The following is a 17,126-nucleotide window of genomic DNA, read 5'->3' as shown; positions in this document are numbered from 1 at the left end:
TCCATAAAAGCATGAACACCTTTACCCACCACTGCTCAGCCTATATCAGTTATACCTGCCCATCCAGGAGTGTTGCTACTGCACACAACAGCAGAGTTATTGTAGTGGAAGATGTGGTGGGAAACAGTTATATGCCAGCTGTCTAGAAGCAAATGTATCATTGCTGCAATCCAAATGATCCAGACATCAAAGACGAGTGGCTAAATCTTTTTTTAATTTTGGTGCCCCTTTGGGGATTTCAGGCCCAAAATAACAGCTTGCTCCAGATTTCAGCCTAGACTGCTTTTTTAATGGCTGAGTAGCCAGTAACCAGTGTACAGCTCATTTACATAAATCAATCTTAAAGTCACAGTAACAAAAATAGCTTTAATTCAAAAGGATGAAGAGGGTCTCTGAAAAGAAGTAAAAAATATGTTATATATATATAATATTTAATTACAGACTTTTTTAGAACATAAGCCCACAGAAATATTACAAGAAAAATATAAAATATATTAACATATTCTTTTCTTTCTCCTTTTTGTCAGAGAGGGGCTCGAGTGGGCAGCTGGATCTGACAGAGCTGATTGGTGTTCCTCTTCCTCCCTCTGTCTCCTTCATCACTGGCTTTGAGGGTTTCCCAGCCTATAGCTTTGGTCCGGATGCCAATGTGGGCCGCCTCACACGCTCCTTCATCCCTGACCCTTTCTTCCGGGATTTTGCCATCATCGTCACTGCCAAACCCACCACTCGTCGTGGAGGAGTCCTATTCGCCATCACTGATGCCCTACAGAAGATAGTGCACTTAGGAGTAGCATTAGCGCCAGTGGAAGATGGCTCACAGCAAGTGGTACTGTACTATACTGAGCCTGGTGCGTCCCGCACACAGGAGGCTGCTTCCTTTAAAATGGGAGACCTCACGGGCCGGTGGGCCAGGTTCACTCTGGCTGTTCAGGGTGAGGAGGTGAAGCTCTATATGGACTGTGAGGAGCACCACAGGGTGGCCTTCCACAGGAGCCAGGAGAGACTTACCTTTCAGCCCAGCTCAGGCATCTTTGTGGGCAATGCAGGAGGAACCAGGCTGGAGAGGTTTGTGGTGAGTAGAAAACGATGTGTTTACGGTTGTGTATCAGTAGTTTTTCTGTAGTGTGGTTGTTCAGGTAAGTGAGTTTATGTGACTTGCTTTGTGTTTATGCACCTGCACAGTGGCGTACTTTTATGTGGCTGTTCTGGCCTTTGCTTGTGAGTTTTGGTGGGGCCTTCAAATTTATTTTGGTAGCTATTGGTAGCTATTTCCTTTTGAGGAACCAAAATTAAAGAGTGAACGTTAAATACTTTCAGATTAACCCAATTAGACCAGAAATTATGTGGTTACAAGTGGTTGAGCTTTCTGTTTTGGGTCAGATTAGCAGGGGGCACTGAGAATTGGAATAGGAAAATAAGGACACTGAAAATAAGAACATACTGGTTCATAGATAAAGACTAAAGTGCAAGATGGTTGTGATGTGAAAACCATAAACATATTTACACATCACTGCCCATTCAGCCTACAGCAGTTTGGCCTGTACATTCATGATGAAGTGTTAAGGAGTGTTGTTACTGCACGCAATAGCAGAGTTATTGCAGAGAAGATGTGGTGGAATTAAACGCCAGCTGTATTGTGGTTGTACTTTGGCATCCACAAAGGATGTACTAAGTATTAGGTGTAATTGTTATATTTAAAAAACAATAAAACATTTTAATGTCAGTGAAGAAAACCTACAATAAACATTGTGCTTTAAAGGCGAATGCTCTTGTATTGTTCAGGAAGCAAGGTAGAACTGCTGCTTAATGCTAATCAGCCAGCCGTGATAGCAGGCAGGTCACTTCTAGCTGCACAGAACCCATCTGACCGAACAAAGTTGAGAAATGTGTTTTTAAGCAGTGATCTCATCCACAAAATACTCTGAAAAGCATTTTGTGACACATTGTGCTGTAGGTCAGCCCTGCCTGCAGGCTTGTGATATGATTGGTTACAAATAATTTTCACTTGAATTAAATGATAAAAAGCTGGTCAGTATAACACAATGTCCAGTGGTGGACAGTAACTAAGTAAATGTAATTCATTACTGTACTTAAGTAGTTTTTTGTGTATCTGTACTTTACTGAAGTTTTTCCATTTTGGGTGACTTTTTACTTTTACTCCACTACATTTCAAAGTCAAATGTCTGACTTTTTACTCCACTACATTATTCAATATCTGTTGTTCCTTTTGGTTTTTGTGTGTATAAAAAACGTAACATGTCAAAACAAAAGAAGTACAAAGCAAGAACACCAATCGGGGCACAGCGGTCACTTTGTCCTGAGCTTGTTTTGGTCAAATGATGAACTAACCTAACTCTGTGTAAATAGACCACAATATAGAAATATGTACACATATGCAGTCGTGACTGGCATGTTTCTTTTTTTCTGTATTCATACAAACACTTTCATTAGTTTGGGCTGGTTTATGTTTATGAACAGAGACCTACAGATCAATATAGTAAAGGAAGCTCATTTGTGATCCTGAGTTTAAAGCCAGTTTTTATTAAACTTAAATTTGGAACTAAGTTGTAAATAAATCTTAAACTAAACTTTGCTTGTTTGTAAAAGTGATTTCAGAGCCACTCGGTTCTACCTCATGGAAACTGTTTGCCTTCTGTGTTTTGTGCTTATGATCATTTTAATAGACGCCAGCATCACTAATTAATGACGTTCTATTAAAAGACTGTGCTGTTAGCTAATAATGCTGTGCAGTTTGGATGTTGATCAGTAATTTGACAGATGTGTGGTGTGAATCCTCAACAACAAGCAACAACAGCAGACTAATATCAGGGCTGTTAACGTGGCAGCCTTTTATTATGTCAGCATGACCAAAGATCAGCGTTGTATTATTGGAGTTATTGCAGTACTGGAGGAGTACTTCTTAAGAAGTCTGCACTGAATGACTCACTGTATGGATGGGAGCCTGTCAGTTGGCTGTGCTGCTCCTGTTGACAACCAATCACAAAAATGTGGCCTTAAAATACACAGCCTGAACTCAGTCTGATGCAAACGCCTGCTAAGCGCTAGGAAAATGGAGGAATGGATGTTTGCTGTAAATACATGTAAAAGACCTTTATGTGCTCATGAAAATGAAAAAAAGAATGCCACATCTGTCCTCACTCAGAGAAAGTGAATGTTCAGATTTACAGGACACCCTAAATAACACGCATGTTGATGTTCTGGAAGGAGTAACTGAAAATTGGCTCTAGCAGCCAGTAAATGGTTTGAGAGGCTTCCAAACATTAGGGTGACTGAACATTTACCAGGCATTATGGGAAAACAGAGAGAGAGAGAGAGAGAGAGGCTGAGAGAGTAAGAGAGAGAGAGAGAGAGAGAGAGAGAGGCTGAGAGAGTAAGAGAGGGAGAGAAGTAAAGAGTGAAAAGAGGAGAACCTGGAAGGAGATAGACAGAGAAGAAGCAAAAGAAAGTGATGCGAGGAGAGAATGAGAAACAGATAGATAGATAGATAGATAGATAGATAGATAGATAGATAGATAGATAGATAGAAGAGTTGAAAGAGAACAAAGTGAATATAGAGGGGAGAGAGAGTGAGAAGAGAGATATAGAAACTTGGTAGCGAGAGAAAGAGAACTTGTAGAGAAAGAAAGAAAGTCTGAGAGATAAAGCGAGAAAAGGAGAATGCACGGGGGAGAGAGAGAGAGAAAGAGAGAGAGAGAGAGAGAGAGAGAGAGAGAGAGAGAGAGAGAGATTGCAGTATGCAGTGTGCATTTGTGCTCATTTGGTTCTTAATGTTATATGATGCTGCGTAAACACACACACACACCAGCAGTCACCGCAGTCTCATTGCTGCTTAAAGCCAGTTAAATATGGATGTCAATTTGCACTTTACACTAACACACACAGAAACACACACACACACACACACACACACACACACACACACACACATATACATCTGTACCGGGGTGTGTGCACAGGCACACATGTGGCTTTGGCAGCATACCCAGTTTCATAAATATGAAGTGCAGTTGCAGTGTGCTGTGAGTCTTCTCTCTTTAATGGTTTCCTGGTTGTGCAGCAGTGATGCTGCACAGGGAGTATTTCCTCTGCTGCTCAGCTCCAAATCCCTCCACCCCACTGCCACATACACTATATTCTTTCAGTATGTAGCTCTAGACATTGCTCATGTACTTCTGCTACAGTGCTGCACTGAACCTGATTCTGCTGCTGAATTGTATTTCATTTCTGAAAGTTTGGTGCACTCAGAGTTCAGAGTTGAAAGACATAAAGAGTTCTTTGTAGTGCTGCCATAAAATAACTACCTTTGGTTCCATAAAGAGACTTTCCGAGAAGAGAAATACTCCTAAGTTTTTCAGTCTGCCCATTGACTTCTATTGCAGAATGATTGTCTGTTTTAATTAACATATGCTACAGATGTGGCAGCCAGCAGGTCATGATTAGGTTGAAGAACATCTGAAAATTTCTTTCAAACTGGGTTATAGATTTATATCATTACTATTTATTAAAGTATCCCCTAATTTTTGGTCCAGCATAAAATTCTCAGGGTTTGTAAAAATGGAAACCCAATAAAAGCTTGCATCACACTGCTATGTAAACAGTGCTTCCTGACATATTTTTAAATTTAGTCTATTTTTAAAAATAATTGTCTCTCTATTTCAGAATTGTACAAGTATAATTTAAAATTTCCTAAAGATTTGTACTCAAAATGAGGTCAGAGATTTAAACTGCTAGTAGAATAAGGTCCCCATAGAGTGACTTACACAAATTTACAAACCAACAGACACAATCACACACAAACACACACACACACACACACACACAGAAGGTGACCACCACTGCCGATGTGTGTGGCCTGCCCAGGTCAATGTGTTTACTGTTAGCAGCTGAAATTTGCATATGCTGAGTAAACAAATCTGCAAGTCTTAAAACTGCCCTTTGCATTGAATGAACCAGCAACGATTCATAAGTGTGGGATCACTGTGTTCAGTGATACAGAACTGGTTTGGTTGAGGATAAATGCATAAAATCATTCTAATATGATATTAGATATATACCCACTTAAAAATGATGGTTCTCCATGAGCTCTTTAGTAAAGAAAATGGTTCTATATAGAACATTGAACACTCAAAGCACCCTATATACATCTCTGTCTCTATGTATATATTGCTGTTGTCAGAAGAAAACCTCACATCTCCGGTTTTGTCTCCGAAGCCTATTCCAGCTATCATTGGGTGGAAGGCAGGATACACCCTAGACAGATCCATCACAGGGCTTTTCTTGTAAAGAAAATAGGTGAAAATATTTAATAAGTTATTATTATATAAAATAGAAATAATTCTGCTGTGTTTCCAGACATTTGAGCTGCAGTATAACAAAACAAATTCAAGCAATGAATCATTTTATGGGATGGGTTAGGGTCAGCAAGATCAGGGCACAATCTAATAAGATTGAAATGAATTGATACAATACTTACTTAACCCAGCCAGGAGAACAGCACTGTATTTTTTACATTTAACTTCATAGAGTGTATGTTTACTCACCTTGACTGTCATATTCTTACTTACTATCCTTTATGACCTGATTAAAACTCCTTCAAAAATATTTCATAATAAAACATCATTGGATAATTCAGCTATTAATTAAAACACAGGCTCAGTATCCAATTATTAAAATGTATTATTCAGAAAGTAGCACGAAACTAAAATGAGTTATGTAGTTATGAGAGTGACGAACTATGGGGTTTTAAGGGGTTAATTCCAAGCTGACAGAGGGTGATGGTGGGCACACATGCAGGATTGTGGGCAGAGTGCAGTGTTTCTCACTGGAAATCCCTGATTACTGTAAACAAGTGATGCAGTTGTTTGATGGTGTGGAGCTGGGCTTTCCCTACTGCAGCACAGATTACAGAGAACAGTCAGTAGAGCAGTCTGCCATAACATGCACAGCTTTGTTGAAACTTTCTGTTAGTCGCCTGTGTCCACATATAGGAAAGGCTATTACACTACAGCACACATGGAAGCGGGAGCGCCACTGATTTTTCTAAATTTCTGCATAATACAACTGTAGAGATGTAAACGATGTCAGCCAATTTCTTTTGATGTGCAAGGGTACATTGTAGAGTAAATTTACCTACTCTTCACAGTGGTGGTAATAGGAACCAGGAGATACAATGTTTACAATGCAAATACAGCATATTTACCATTCAGAAGGCTTGTTTGTGTCTTTTGAGTTTTTTGTGTGAAATGCTGATAGTGGTAAAAATAAGTTCTTATATACAGTGCCTTCCACAAATATTTGCACCCCTAGTAATCATGAGCAAAATGGGCAGTAAAATATTCTTAATTACTTATCATTTTGATCTTTCATTCAAAATATTAGCAAAAATCTAACCTTTTTTTAAAATATAACAATTGAAAGTACAGATTAAATCTTGTCATTTTTTTTTCTTAAATCTATGTGTGACATAATTGTTGGCATCTCTAGAAATTCTTAAGCATGAAGTCTACATTTCCCCTTGTATTTTCTGTTTTAAAGATCACCTGAGCAATAAAGGACACTTAAATGGCCACTCATGACTTCATATAGAAATATATATGAGATAACGCAGGCCAGATTTTCTCAGTCATCCATCACTATGAGAAAGACCACAGAATACAGCAATGATGTGTGGCAAAAGGTTATTGAGCTGCACAGGAAATACATCAGGAGATGGCTGCAAGATTTAATATAATGTTATTAAAAACAAGAAGGTATTATAATGTCCATTTCCACTATCAGGGCAAAAATCACAAAGTTTAAATAACTGGATCTATGAAGAACCTCCCAGGCAGAGGACATATATCTTTAGTGACCCCACGCACAGTGAGGAGCATAATATAAGTGGACAAAGAATCTCTAAGGATCACAGATGGGGGGGTTGCAGAAATTAGTAAGGTCTTGGGATCAGAATATCTCCCAAACCACAATCATACACCTTCTATATAACCACAAGTTCTTTTGGGGGGTTGCCAGATGGAGGCCTCTGCTGTCAAGGACCAACAGAGTCTAGCTCCAATAGTTTGCCAGACATTACTGAAACTTTCAGTTGGGCCATGTTCTATGGTCAGATGAGACCAAAATATAGGTTTTTAGCAACAAACACCGGAGGTGAGTTTAGCATGCACACAAACCCCATCCCCACTGTGAAATATGTTGGTGGATCTGTGATACCGTGGGGCTGTTTTTCTTCCAAAGGCACTGGGCAACTTGTTGCCCCAGTCCCCTGACATACATCCTGTGGGATGAGCTGAAGAGGAGAGTGCAAAGTGTGGACCTCAGAATCTGAAGAATCTGGAGAGGTTCTGTGTTGAGAAATGGTCTCAAATCCTTTGCCACATGTTCTTCAGTCTCATTAAACATTATAAGACAAGACTCAGAGCTGTTATCTTTGCAAAGTGAGGCTGCACATAACATTAAACGAAAAGGTGACAACAATTCTGGCACACATTTTTCAGAAAAAAATCAGTGTCATAATAAGTTTTTGTGTTTTCTTTTAGTCATGGTACTTCAAATAAAAGTTCGAATTTTGTTACTATTTTGAATGAAAGATCAAAAGGATTAACAATAAAGAATTTTTACAGCCTGTTTCATTGCCAGGGGCCCCAGTATATGTGGAGGACACTGTAAATATGACCAAAGTTTTAAAACATATTCACTCTTTGGTCCATGTGGTCCATTTAGGAAGCTAAGCTGCAAAAACAACAACTGATGTTACAAAAATCAACATTTACATATATCCTCCTAGTGGCCTACAGGAGGTTGGCTCCACCCACACTCAAAAAAATATTTAAGCCCAAAAGTTCAAAGTTATGTATTTTAATTACACGTCAATTTGCCATTCAATTTAAATAAATCCAATGTAAAACGGTATTATAAATTGTTTCTCCATCATGTTCAATAAACCTGAATAAATAAAATAACATTTATATTAGAAGTGTATATTAGTATTATAGTATATTGTAGTATTATAGTGTATTAGTACTTATATTTATATTAGTATTATATGTAGAAGAATTTATGTAATTCTTTTACATGACACGTATGTATTTCTAAAGAGTTTATAGTACCTTCTGTATTCACAGCACAATTACTTAGACTGCATAAATGTATTAAATGACAAAACATGTTAAATTCACAAACAGTTATTGTAATCCAAACTGTATTAAACAGAATTTACTGAAGTTCATTTTTAAACACATGTAAACTTGAAAGTCTAATGTGAAGGAAATAAACATAACTTTATGGATTTCCGATGTGATCAAATTCCCTGCTTTAGAATTTCTGTTCACTCGCAGTTTAAACTACTAATTAAAGCAAATGTTTATGCGCACAACATTCCTATTGAGGCGCAGCTCTCGTGCTAACCATCGTGCCAGTTAGCAGCTAACGCTATCAGTCACTTCATGCCACTCTAATTTGTCGAGGTCACCTCAGTTACAAAAACCTTGAACTGTTGATTTGAATATTAATGGAATACATCTTTATATACTGCACTTCACAATAAATGACTGCCACTGTTTATTTAATCTACGTTTTATACCCGTTAACATGGCAGCGGACCTGGCAAGGATGCTAGCTAGCTAGTTCGCTGGTGTTGTCCAGAGTATCTCTCAAAATAGGCGAAATGAAACATTAATATTTGGTCAAAAACATTAAAAACACAAATTAAGTTAATATGCATCACTGTTTCATTGCAGTTGCGCTGTATAACAAAGGATGGCAGGAGATTCTAAAAATAAAAAAAGCTATTTCATGTCCACCGTGCCAGCTGAAGCAATTTCCTGGTTGATGATGCGTCTCCTAATAAGTTTTAATGGAAATATCTAAAAGGTCTTATACAGTTCATTTAAATCCGTTTTGGATTTATCCAAATTGGGTTGCTTCTAATGAATATACATAAGTAAAGTATATTTTTATGTTTTTTAAATAAGTGTTATGTAAAATATTTAAATATTTAAAATGTAAATATTTAAAATGTGTTTATGATCGCCATAAATCATTTTTTTTGAGTGCATGGACACTAAGGAGCCCTAAGGAATGTTTCAGCCTGGACTGCTTTTGGAATGTAATTCAATACAGAGCAGCGAACCAGAACACAGGTCGTTTACATATTGCTGCTATTGGAACAAAACCTCATATCTCCAAAATAATAACCTTACCAGAGATGGAATAAAACATACTTTACTTTTAATGTAAGTCAATGGAACTGGACTTCTTTCCAAGTCATTCTGGTCCATTTCATTTGGTGCATTCTTCATGAAATTTACTCACAATGTAAAGAGCAGCAGGCAGAAAAACAACAGCAGCGATATGTTGGTCTTAAATGCACAGTAAGAAAAACAGACTATTTAATTCTAAGGGATAAAGAGACGTTGGAAAACAGTCATACGAAGAAGAATTATGACTGTTTTTGGTAGATACAGCCACATTAAATTTAAGAGAAGACCTCAAGAGGGAAAAATAACATAGAAAAAGGCAAATGTAGGATAGGAGCCATTTAAAAATGAATCCTATTTCCCCAGTTGAAGACCTGTTATTTATGCTATAAATACTCATCATTAAATACTTTATAAGCTTTGTTGTAGTTAGGGGTTGAAGTGTGGACCCACATACAGGCTCTGAGTATGAGAGGTTAAAATTCTCTAAGCTGAGAACACCTCCCAATGTCCAGTTCTACTCTCCGAGTGTCCTTGTGTTGTGAACTACATGTCTAATTAGAAAATTCATTCCCGATGCAAGTAACCCGGATGATTTAGCTGTGGTTAATGTAACGCTGTCTTCTCGCCTTTTGTCACGTCAGTGAAGATGGCACTGCATGTAAATAGATGAGTGAAATTTGCTTGGAGCGCCCGTTGGTTCCTCTCTAAGGTTTGTTTACTACTCAGACATGTGGAGCTAATTTAGCTTACCCTTGTTTGCAGGCAGACTCTCTCTGTCTCTCTCTGCATCACACTCTGTCTCTCTCCAAGCTTTTAAAAGGATTCAGTGAATGGAAAACAGGTGTTAGTCCTCTGGATGCTGTGTACAAATAATCTGCCAACTCCGCCCTGTGAGTTTGGATGAACTCCTCTGTGCAGGGAGGCACCGAGAGCTTCTCAGCTGTTGACTGTGCAGGTGGCACAAAGTCAAAGTCTAGCAGCGTGAGGGATTTAATGGCCTAGAACTTCAAGGAAAAGCCAAAAGGAAAAGGAGAGCGTAGCAAAATGTTGTGTGAAGCTCTCTGTGTCTCCCTTAAGCTGTTTTTCAGCTTGTGTTGAATGAGCTTAATAGTTGACACATTGTTGGGGGAATGTTGGAATGTTTTTGATTTGTATTTAAGTGCGGGTCATGTTTGTGAGTTGAGGTGTTGTTTTTTTTTTATCTGGAAAAAATGTGCATAAAGCTATTTCTTCAAAATTGGTTGCATAAACTCATTTTCATAATACTCTGTCTGTCTGTCTCTCGTTTTTCTTTTCATTTTCCTCTCTCACTCTTTCCCTGTCCTGCATTCTCCCTCTGTCCTCCTTTAATCTCTGTCTCTCTCATCTCATCTTTGTTCTCTCTCCATGTCTCTCCTCTATTCCTTTCTCCCTCTCTGTCTTCTATCTTTCATACTACTCACTCTTAATTTTGTTGTATTCTCTTTTTTCTTATTTCTCTCTTGTTTGATCTCTCTCTCTCTCTCTCTCTCTTTGCTCTCTCTGTCTTTTTCTCTCTACTTCTGCCCTTCCTTTGCCTCTCTTTTTCTCTTTTCTCTCTCTCTCCTTTTACACTTCTCTCTCTCTCTATCTCTCCTTCTGCTCTTCCTTCCTCTCTCTCTCTCTCTCTCTCTCTCTCTCTCTCTCTCTCTCTCTCTCTGTCTCTCCTTTCCCTCTCTCTGCATCTCTCTGTCTCTCTCTGCCTCTCTCTCTCTCTCTCTCTCTCTCTCTCTATACAGGGATCTATCCAGCAGTTGATGCTGACTCCAGACCCCCGGGCCCCTGATGAGCAGTGTGAGGAGGATGACCCCTATGTGAGTGTCCTGTGGGACGGCTCTGTTTTTTCTGTGTCCTCTCTCACATCCACTTCTTCCCTCTTTGATTTGCCTCCAGAGCTTTGAACTGCTAACATGAAAGTCCAATATGACAGTGTGGAAATGTCTCCCATAAGTTCCTATTAAAATCCTTATGAGTTCACTCTGTTTGCCTATAAAAACTAAAGCATGAACCAGCACGATATATGAAGAGATAATTGACTGATGAGTGGAATCAGATGCATTAGAGCAGGGAAAGTGCTGGAGTGGGTGCAGTGATGAGGTTTTGCTGTTCTTTTAGTACCACAGAGGAGTCCAAAATGGGGTTGTGGCTCCCCCTACTGGTTAAAGCTGAGCATCTCTGGATAATGTTTTTGAGTTTGGGTTTGCCACTGGACATGACAAGTGACTATGAAAAAATGAATTGTTTCAAATATTAAAAACATTCCAAATATTCAGTTACATTTCCTATATTTTACTAAAGCTTTTCATATGGCATTTCAGGGAATTCATATTAAAAACCAGCTCATACAGTGAGGATAGCTGCATATCCAGTTGTAACTGGAAGAGACTTAAGTATATCACCTAATGGAAGAAAGAACTTTTTTATGAATAGGTTAATTAGATTATATTTTTCTCTAATAAAGGTGGTGCTAAGGATGATATTGTACTGGTATTTATTGCACATGTAAGCCCACTTCCAACACCACACATCTCATACAACAAAAAATGAAAGGGCCATTTAATGCATGCCAGAATTGTTCACAACAACTGTGACATAAACCAGACGTTTAGCTTTTAATGCTCCTAAAAGCCCTCACAGAAAATGATTGCGTAAAATGGTTATAGAGAGATATCGAGGGAAAAGAGCAACTGTCACTGTGGTGGTAAAGGGTATGTTTTCAATGCCTTTAATTTGTGAACATAATTGTGCCATGTTCTCTTGCAGCTGCATTGTACATAAATCATGAGCCAGTAAGCTTCTCTGCAATGAACCACTTCACATTAAACCACTCTAAATGATGTTGTTTGCTCTAAACCACTGAAGTATGTTAAACTTTTAGATTTAATCCCTTTAAGTCTTTATAAATCAGCAAAAAAAACATATTTCTTCATTAAAAACATTTTCAAAAACATCAGTAAACATCACTACAGTTTACACAGGCAGTGTATATCCGTCAACCTCATACGTTTCCAAGCATATTACGTTGTGATGTTTATTATCCAGTAATTACAGTAAAATTACAGTAAAACAATGCAAAATAGTTATTCTTGAGTTATTGGGGTGATGAATGAAAGCCAGGGCATCTAGTTCAAGTCAACCTGAAATTAAAAATGTCTTTTTTGCTTTGTTAGTTCATGTCTCTAGCTATATTAACTAAAGTTCATCATATCAGTTAAAAGACATGGTTCTTGTTTTGTCTAGTTATTTTGTCCACCTCTGAAATGCCTTCTGATTTTTATTGCTATGTGTCAGCAAGTGGGAAAAATAGTATTAACTAATGACAGTGTGCTATCCTTTTTTCTACCACCCACACCAATCACCAAGAAAAACGCTCAGCTAGCACAGAGACCCCCCACAATACTGCATTTCACTCAGAAATACATCACAGTGAAGAAGAGAAATGCAGCATGGTTTCCAATTCATGTTGATTATTACAGGCGTCCGGGTATGGCAGTGGGGATGATGTATATGACGACACAGAGACGACGGACGAAGTGAAGAAAGTCGTGGAGGAGAGAAAATACCCCGTGGTGAGCAGCAACACACATGTTCACATATCTGAGCTCAGCCATCTTGGCTGAAAAACCGCAGAGACATCATAACATTTAAACAGTTCCGTCTTACAACCAGAACAGACAGTTACTGTGAGCCTGCACACACACTTTCACTCACACAGGCTCACACACTCTGCTTGGCCGCGCTCTCAGTGGGTCGTGCTGAAACTCTATCGAGCGTGCCAGCGCTCAGACTGCTGGAGTGTCAGAAGGAAAACATTTCCTTCACTGAAAGAGCTCTTTCTGACACATTGAGACATTCTGCGTTTCTTAATAGCTCCGCAGTCTGCCTTTAAAGATAAGAGCACAGAATTCACTCGCTATCAGCGTCCTGACCTCAGAAGTCTGCCTTGTCCTTGAATGACTCTGATGTGAAAGTCTTTGAAGGCATCCTGGGAGCCAAAGCATTGTGATAACATTGGCATTTCACCAGTACAAATACTTCTCCATTAAAGTGATTTTCTTGGAAATATATATTTGATGAATACTTAAATTTGACCTTCAGCAGATTTGCTTTGATGCTGGGATGAGCTCCACTTCAAACAGCAGTTTGACTTAGAACAGAAATACACACACATACTGACACCTTCCCATATCCTACATCTTCCACTAAACACACACACACACACACACACACACACACACACGCAGTGAGTTGTCTGCTCCAGCTTCGGTGACTATGTTCCTGTGCTTTGCTGCTGTGTGGTCTACTGGAGGCCAAAGCAAGACAAAGATCAAAATGACTGCTTAACTATAATCTTTATTCATGCAGCACTTTTGCTTTTAGATATAAAACCTGCAAGTGCTTTATGTGGGAAGATTAGCAAAACCTTGGAAAGATAAGACATCATGGTTCAGCTAAAATAATAGCACAGTTACAATAGTTACAATCTATACGGCACTTTTTTTAAAGCTGCTCTATGTGAGATTTGGAAAAATGTTTAAAAGCGTACAATGTGCAGTTTGTAACACTGGTTGTGTTGTGGACCCTTTCTCTGAGTGGATGAATCTGATGTTTGCGAGCAAATTTAAAGAGTATTCAAAGAAAACTTGAGACCTAAACATCAAGCCAGAACTTCTTTCTGAGCCTCTGCATGTGATATTGTGTAGAAGATGTATGGTGTGGTCTGAAAAATTCCCACAAAATCCAACAATTTCAGGCTTTACAGCGGAACTTGTTCAGGGCATTGACTTGCCAAGGCATATTTTTATTCTGTTGACTCTGTAATGGTACTTCTTTCAGTTTTAACAAGGTCATTTTACATAGTGCAGCTTTAAACTGGACTTTAGTGAGTCTAGGCTCCAATGAGCAAACCCTAACACAAAAGCAAGAATCAATATGTCAGTTAAAAAGCAGAGCAAGAAGGCTCATGAATACACCTTCCTGGGTCTGTATAAAGTATGTTTAGATCAAGAGTTACAGAGACTGATTGTCAATAAAACAACTTAGCAGACATTAAGGCATAACTTCTGGAAATAGGGCTGCATTGCTTACAGTTTGGGTGATACAGTGTGGATGATGTAAAGAGCTCCTGTCTCTGGAGGTCGACACCTATGCACATTGGCATTGTTAGATCTAACAAATAGCATATCATACTTGCACTGGAAAGACTCTCTGAGTGCATTATGGATTCAGAGCAAAATAAAGCAGTTATTTATGTTGTCATTGGTTAAGATCGAGCACATTTTTTAAAGACGCAGTGCAATCTTTTGATCAGTGCCTCAAAGATTCATTTGATCAAACAAGTTTTCTGCTCTTCCTCTCACAGCCTGAGGAAGACGAGACTATTCCTGTCAGAGCGCCCCCTACTGAAGCATCCTCTGAAGCTCCACTTGATGACGAGGACCTGGAGGAGGGGTCCTCTGGTCAGGAGATCGAGATCATCCCCGAGAAGAGTGAGTTAGCTCATCTTTAAGCATAAAGTGGCATGTAAAGAACTGCTCAAGTTTTCTACAGCTACATTCACTAATTGAGCAAATTGTCCAAGAACCTGTAGTTAAAGGAAACCTGGACAAATGAAAGTGATGTACTGGAGACATTGTTTAGAGTTTAAATATTCGTTGTATGTATGACCTTTTGTTTAGATGAGAGGCTTAATGGGCCTTACTCACCAACTGGTTTTAAGAGGAATCTTCTTCTTAAGCATTTTTGGCAAAGAATCTGACATTCACCAGTGTTTTCTTATTGGGGATTTGTTCTTAGGTAAGAACAGAATCTGTACACCCTCGAGATCAATCCTACATTTAAAGGACACGCCATGAATGTGTTGTAGACTTTTTCTTAGGGCCTTTCTAAAGAACACATTTAAGAAAAGACTTAGGAAGATATTGGTGAACAAGGCTCAATGTTTGCATGAGATGTAGTTCTTTATTTATCCAGAAGGGGAAGCTAAAGTGCTACTATAGCTACATTTTGTTTGGTAATTTTAATGCCTGGAGAGAATATTTTGATTTGGTCAGCATTTATTCTTTTGACTTGAATGAAAATATTTATTATAAAATAGGTAGAGGTAGAAAGGCTTTAGTTTTGGGCATCAATTTGGTGTACAATTGGTGACATTGAGCATGAGTTTGGATTACAATTTGGTTCTAGTTCTGATTAGCATTGAGTGAATTTTGGATTGGATTGGCATTGTTTATTATATAAATTAGCTTGTTGTAGGCTTCAATAATAATGTCTCGATGCTACCTTGACTGCTTCTTGTTTAGCTGCTGTGGCTCAGTGACTTTATTCATTTCTTGTTTGTGTGCAAGCCTGTTGTATAACAGCTATTAAATTAAGCACTTCCCGTTCAAGTCTGTTAAGAGATTACATTATTCTTTGTTTTTGTTTGAACGCACAGAGCCAACCAGGACAGAGGAAGCCGTATATGAAGAAGGCGACGTAAGGAGAAACACTCTGTTATTATGACTTACAGTTATTGTTGTGTTAATTTATTTCATGTGCAACAGAAACCGTATTTTTCAATTTATATTGTCACATTAATGTAATTTTGCTGTGTCAGTCTAGAAACTAGTGCTGTCTGCTTTTTTTGCATGTATGGAGTCCATTATTTGGTTTCTCCTTTGCTCATGAACAGGAATATCCACTGATGATCCCAGGCCAGAAAGGAGAGAAAGGAGATCCTGGACCTCCAGGACGTCCAGGACCACCAGGCACATCAAGCCCATCAAGCCCAAGAGGAGACAACTCAGCTTGGTTTGGACAGCCAGGTCCCTGGGGCCCTCAGGGACCACCAGGACCTCCTGGAGCTCCAGGGAAGGATGGCCTGCCTGTAAGTGCACTGTAACCTTGATTTGAACTGCCCTACTTATTGTGAAAATAGGCCTCATTCACTTATATTTACCTTAAATGTGTCCTAATAAAAAATCTTTTGTACACCTGAGTGTGTATAGATCCTGTACCTAACAACAAATTCCAAATAGGAAAACATTGGTAAATCTCAGAAGCTTCTTGTAAACTGCATAAGTGGGTTTCCATAAGAAATTTCGTCTTATGAACAGTTGGTGAATGAGGCCCAGTGTTTTAAGGGAGTTAAGAGATATTAAAACGAAGCACATCACAAAATAAATTGACACCCATTCAAATCGTTGTTGTGTTAAAAATGTCTCTCTTCCAGTAAATGCAGCTTGTTCTCGTAAATCTGAGGTGCAGAAATGATGCTTTCTTGTATCTTACCACATTGTCTTAGTACTGCTATCATGCCACACCACATCTGACTGTTTCTGCTTAGCTTTTCACCAAACATGCTGGAGTCTTTGGCAGATGATTAAACCTTTTCTGCTCTATTCATAACACCCATCTCTTCTGCTTCACTGGCTCATTTGGCAGCTCAGTCATCAACAAACTTAAAAGTTTTTGAGCAGTCTGTTGTTTTGAGAGTCATACAAGGATTAAGCCTGGTTTTGTTTCGTTGATCAGAGGGCATTCATCTCATTTAAGAGCTTGTCATTACCTTGTAAAGTAGATCTTTCTTTTTAACTGTTTGATAGTGGGTTTGCCAATCCCATGTTGCTTCATGATGTAAAACTGGGTTTAGCTCAGCTGTTTCGTTCTCAGCAAGAATTTGTTGGCAGCAATGTTAGCAGTGTGTTGTGGTGTTACACAATTACTTGCATTAATGTCCACGTACTGAGACAGTAACAATTAGCCATATCCTCCATTGCACCTGTTTATATTAAGTAACAGATGTGCAGTATCTTCTTCAAATTTTAGGCCTTTAGACTCTTGTCATAGCGGATCTCCTCTGACACATTCCAAAAAATAGATTGCTTTATTAACCTAATTTAATTA

At 38.7% G+C, this 17,126-nt stretch overlaps 1 protein-coding gene across 3 annotated transcripts in view; it reads left to right on the top strand.

The window, feature by feature from the left end:
* col15a1a (collagen, type XV, alpha 1a) overlaps positions 1-17,126 on the top strand; it is a 93,681-nt gene that overhangs the window by 40,619 nt on the left and 35,936 nt on the right. For all 3 annotated transcript variants that reach the window (XM_017721393.2, XM_017721392.2, XM_017721394.2), the window contains exons 3-8: positions 528-1,075; positions 10,979-11,053; positions 12,716-12,808; positions 14,602-14,728; positions 15,676-15,716; positions 15,913-16,107. In XM_017721393.2, the coding sequence (XP_017576882.1) occupies positions 528-1,075; positions 10,979-11,053; positions 12,716-12,808; positions 14,602-14,728; positions 15,676-15,716; positions 15,913-16,107 (1,079 nt within the window). The remainder of the gene's footprint in view (positions 1-527; positions 1,076-10,978; positions 11,054-12,715; positions 12,809-14,601; positions 14,729-15,675; positions 15,717-15,912; positions 16,108-17,126) is intronic.

The sequence above is a fragment of the Pygocentrus nattereri genome, chromosome 3 (genome assembly GCF_015220715.1).
Source record: "Pygocentrus nattereri isolate fPygNat1 chromosome 3, fPygNat1.pri, whole genome shotgun sequence".
In the NCBI taxonomy this organism is placed as follows: Eukaryota; Metazoa; Chordata; class Actinopteri; order Characiformes; family Serrasalmidae; genus Pygocentrus; species Pygocentrus nattereri.
Note: the sequence above shows the minus strand (reverse complement) of the source record. Positions and strands in the feature narration are given on the sequence as shown.